At 48.1% G+C, this 4,755-nt stretch overlaps 1 protein-coding gene across 1 annotated transcript; it reads left to right on the top strand.

Annotated features, from left to right (window-relative positions):
- The first annotated feature begins 1,886 nt into the window (after positions 1–1,886).
- Positions 1,887–4,023, top strand: ZBTB39 (zinc finger and BTB domain containing 39). The gene has a single exon (XM_015422722.1). It carries the CDS (start codon positions 1,933–1,935, stop codon positions 4,021–4,023), a length of 2,091 nt encoding a protein of 696 aa, XP_015278208.1. The 5' UTR covers positions 1,887–1,932.
- Positions 4,024–4,755: the final 732 nt, after the last annotated feature.

Here is a 4,755-nt window from a genome sequence, read left to right as displayed (position 1 = left end):
CACTCAGAACGGCCGCCCGGGGGGGGGGATTCTCTCCCCCCTCCTACCTCTTAATCCCTTGCAGCCCCCTTTCTCCCTTAGCCAGATGAAATCCCTCTCGCTCCCTCGTTATTGCCGGCCCTCCTTCGTGTTGAGGAGGAGCTCCCCGCGCACCACTTCCTGGGGAGCTTCCCGTCTTCCCCGGGTTCCTTTGTGTCCCGTTTCTGCAGGCTGGAAGCCCCTTCAGCTCCTCTCCGCCATCCTTTCCCTCGTCCCCCATCTCTTGAAGCCGCACTTGCGCCGTTCCCCAGCCAGACTGCGCGAGCCCCCCCTCTTCCCCCATCCTTTAGTCTCTGCTCCCTCTTATTTTCTCCAGAATCAAAACTTTTTTGTTGTTCACTTTCCTTCTCCCTGAAAGGCCACTGTTCTAGATAACGTCCCGTCCCGTCCCATCCCTCCCGGCGAATGAGAAACTGTTTTGCAATATTTCCCATTCTTCTCTTGTTGTTAACAATCTTTCCACATGTGTTTGTCCTATCAATAAAATCACTTGATGGAGGGTCTGGTTACCCCATATTCTGTGCCATCGCACCATTTGTGCATGCTTCTGTATTTCTCCTGCCCTCCCCCCCAATGTAGTGATGGGGGGTGGCTTTATTGTTTCCTTTGGTTATGGAGATCTCCATTACCTCATTTTCTTGTATCAAGAATTAGCACTGGAGCTAGCATACAGTTTTTCACTGTCTGTCCATCCTACTCGGCTGAATTTGTTTGTTGTTCCTTAATGCTCTTTTTCAGGGTGGGCGCAAGACTGCCAGAGTTCTTGAACAGTGTCCTTCCTGGTGTCTTGTTCTGTTAGGAAAGCAGGCGATGGAGTTTTAGAATGAACAATGTGCTTCTCGTGTTTGTAGAACTCTTGGTCAGCTGGGTGAAAAGTTTAAAGCTTCCCAGAGGCTCCTGAACAAAAATGCAACAGGTTGTGTTTGAAGGAAATGAGCGGTAGAGACTTGGGTATCCTTGGCAAGCTAGCACCTTCGTTTTTAAACTTTCTGAGCCCTTAGTGCACATTGTTAAGTGGAGTTTGGAAAATTGCTTTCAATGAAAATACGGATTTTGAAAAGGAAATTTGCAGATAGTGTGATAAGAAGCTGAAAGGTAAACTAAACATGTAAGGCAGGAATAGCTGCAAGGGATCTTGCGGCTATTATTCCCTTACATGTTTTCTCACTTGAGGGAATTGCCTGTATATCTTTGATCAGAGATACAGAGCCGATCCCACTGAGTGCATATGAGGAAGGAAGAAATAGTCTGGGAGGAATAGTGTGAGATTGTGCTAAGTGCATTGGTTTAACACATGAGATAGTGCTTCGTTATGATTTTCTAATTTGTGGTTATAGTGTGTGCTAGTCCCCTTTTCCCAGAAAGAGCATTTATTGTAAAGTTGCTGTGTTCATTTTTAGAGTCCAGTGGCACCTTTATGACCAACAAAGGTTTATTCAAGGTATGAGCTTTTGTGTGCAAGGCACAATTTTTCAAATAGGAGAAGGAAAAAGTATTTGAAAAAGTGCGCCTTGCACACAAAAGCTTATACCTTGAATAAACCTTTGTTGGTCTTAAAGTTGCCGCTAGCCTCTAAATTCGTTCTGCTGCTTCAGACCAACATGGTTGACCACCTGGATCTATCTTGCTGAATTCTTGTTGCCTAAGTAATAAAAGTTCTCCTTTTCATTACGAAAACATAAAGAACTCACCCTGGCTTTTCATACTTTCACGCTGAATTCTTGTTGCCTAAGTAATAAAAGAAATCACCCTGGCTTTTCATACTTTCATCCTTCTCTCTAGAGTCCCTCGGCCAGCGTGACCCAGATCCTTGCACTCCCCAGTACCTTGTGCAACTGAACAACCTGTGAACGTGACGTGCCTGCGAGAAGGAGCTTGTCAGCAGCTGGCAAGATGGGCATGAGGATTAAACTGCACAGCACTGATCACCCCAACAACCTGCTCAAGGAACTTAACAAATGCAGGCTATCAGAAACGATGTGTGATGTCACCATTGTGGTGGGCAGCCGTTCCTTTCCTGCTCACAAAGCGGTGCTGGCATGCGCAGCCGGCTATTTCCAGAACCTCTTCCTCAGTTCAGGGCTGGATGCTGCCCGCACCTATGTGGTGGACTTCATCACTCCAGCCAACTTTGAAAAGATTCTAAGCTTTGTCTATACCTCAGAGCTGTTCACAGACCTGATCAATGTGGGTGTCATTTACGAGGTTGCTGAAAAATTGGGCATGGAGGATTTGCTCAAGGCCTGCCATGCTACCTTCCCAGACTTGGAAAATTCAGCTGTCACCAAACAGCCCTCCATCTCAGGTGAAAGTCGGCCGAGTGGTGCTTTGGCTGAGCCAAACCATGAAAACCGGAACACTGGGGAGCACCTTGGACCAGAGCGGAATTCTAACATGCATGGCGAAGCAGCGGGCGGCTACAAAGACGATCCTGTGAATGGAGCCAGTCATAATTTAATGCATCCGCAGACTCCCAAAACAGAAGAACAGGAATCACCAGCACAGTTCACTGGTGCCATAAGCATGGTGACTCAGTCTGGTCTCAGCAGTGTCAGCATGGCGGTACAAAACACTGTGAGCTCTTGCCAGCCCTATAAGTTCCAGAGCAATGGGGATTACAGCAAAGGCAGTTTTTTTGCCTCTGATGCCTCGCTGGATATATCCACAGGCAGTAACTCCTGCCCTAGCAATAGTGACCACTCCAAGGACCAGGGCTTTGGGCACATGGATGAGCTGCAGCTGGAAGACCTGGGGGAAGACGAGCTACCTTTTGACGATCCTACTGAGGAGCTAGGGGCTGCAGAAGAAGTTATCGAGCTGAGTGATGACAGTGAGGAGGAGCTCTCTTTTGAAAACGACACCCGGGACAGTAAGGCCATGCCCTGCCAGGTGTGCAAGAAGGTTTTAGAGCCGAACATACAGCTGATCCGCCAGCATGCTAGGGACCACGTAGACCTCCTGACTGGCAACTGTAAAGTCTGTGAGACCCATTTCCAGGACAGGAACTCGCGAGTCACTCACGTCCTGTCACACATCGGGATCTTCCTTTTTTCTTGTGACATGTGTGAGACTAAGTTTTTCACTCAGTGGCAGCTTAACCTCCACCGCCGAGAGGGGGTGTTTGAGAACAACATCATTGTCCATCCCAGTGACCCATTGATAGGGAAGGTCAACTTGTTTAGTGGGGACTTGGCTTGTGCTGCCTGTGGCAAGGCGTTGGCCAAAGATTTTCACGTGGTCCGGGGCCACATCCTGGACCACATGAACCTGAAAGGCCAAGTGTGTGACTTGTGTGACCAGCGGCATCTAAATCTCTGCAGCCTGATGTGGCACATGCTTTCCCACCTGGGCATCTCCGTTTTTTCTTGCTCTATTTGTGCAAACAGTTTTGTGGACAGGCACCTCCTGGAGAAGCACATGGCGGTACACCAAAGCATGGAGGAAGCCCTGTTCCGGTGTCACTACTGTGGCCAGGCTTTTAAGCTGGAAGCTGCTTACCGCTACCATGTAAGCCAGCACAAGTGCGGCAACAGCTTGGACCTCGTTCGGCCCAGTTTTGGGGACCGCCTCCACCAGCAAGCTCTGCAGAAGAGGAAGTTGCCAGAGGAGTTCCTAAGTGAGGACGTGGCTCTCCAGAGCCAGCCTGGAAACAGTAAATACAGCTGCAAGGTATGTGGGAAAAGGTTCGCCCACACGAGTGAATTCAACTATCACCGTCGGATCCATACAGGGGAGAAGCCCTATCAGTGCAAAGTGTGCCACAAGTTCTTCCGGGGGCGTTCCACCATCAAGTGCCACCTGAAGACACACTCTGGGGCCCTCATGTACCGGTGCACGGTCTGTGGCCACTACAGTTCTACCCTTAACCTTATGAGCAAACACATAGGTGTGCACAAAGGCAGCCTCCCCCCGGACTTCACCATCGAACAAACTTTCATGTATATCATCCATTCCAAAGATACGGAGAAAAACACAGACAGCTGATGCAGCAGAATTGGGGGGGGGGAGCTGTGGTGATGGTGTAGCTCGCTTCAGTTCATTACTTTTAATGGTCAGGCATCGTTAGCATCGTACTTTATTTCCCTTTGCCTTGTTGGGGGGTGTGTGTCTTAAATCGCTGTCCTGTGAAAACAACAGCACGCTAGATGTGTTCTCAAGAAACCTGTCGTGTTTACCTCCTGCCGACTCCAATGCTTGTCGTCTGTAATCTAGGAAACAAAACTATTTTTTTCCATTGGTTGTTTCCCCCCCTCATGCCCTCTAATTTGAGATCACGAAAAGATTTATGCTGCTAAAATATATTGATGCTACACATCAATAGACAGGGATAGCTGGGGAGAAAGTGGGATGAAAAGGGAGGTGCGTCTTTGCTGCTGGTGGGAAGATATAACGCATTACAAAAACTTACCATGTAACCCTAAGCAAGTTAACTCAGAAGTCAATCCCACTTTGTTTAATGGCATTTACGCCTAATCTAGTAGGTGTGTTGAGGATCCTTAGGCTGAAACGCTAAGAATGTTTACCTGGGACTAAGCACTGTTGAATAAAATGGGACTTCAAAGTAAACGTGCCTAGGATAGCACCGTTTTAGCCTTAGCTTCTTGCTAGAGAAATTTGTATTTCCCTTGCACTATTGTTGCCTTCTTTTTTTAAACCAGTGCCTACTTATACGCCTTTAATGGCTATGTGGTCTGCAGACATGAGCAAATGAAAGGC

The sequence above is a fragment of the Gekko japonicus genome, unplaced genomic scaffold (assembly GCF_001447785.1).
Source record: "Gekko japonicus isolate JY-2015 unplaced genomic scaffold, Gekko_japonicus_V1.1 scaffold2835, whole genome shotgun sequence".
NCBI classification, from domain to species: Eukaryota; Metazoa; Chordata; class Lepidosauria; order Squamata; family Gekkonidae; genus Gekko; species Gekko japonicus.
Note: the sequence above shows the minus strand (reverse complement) of the source record. Positions and strands in the feature narration are given on the sequence as shown.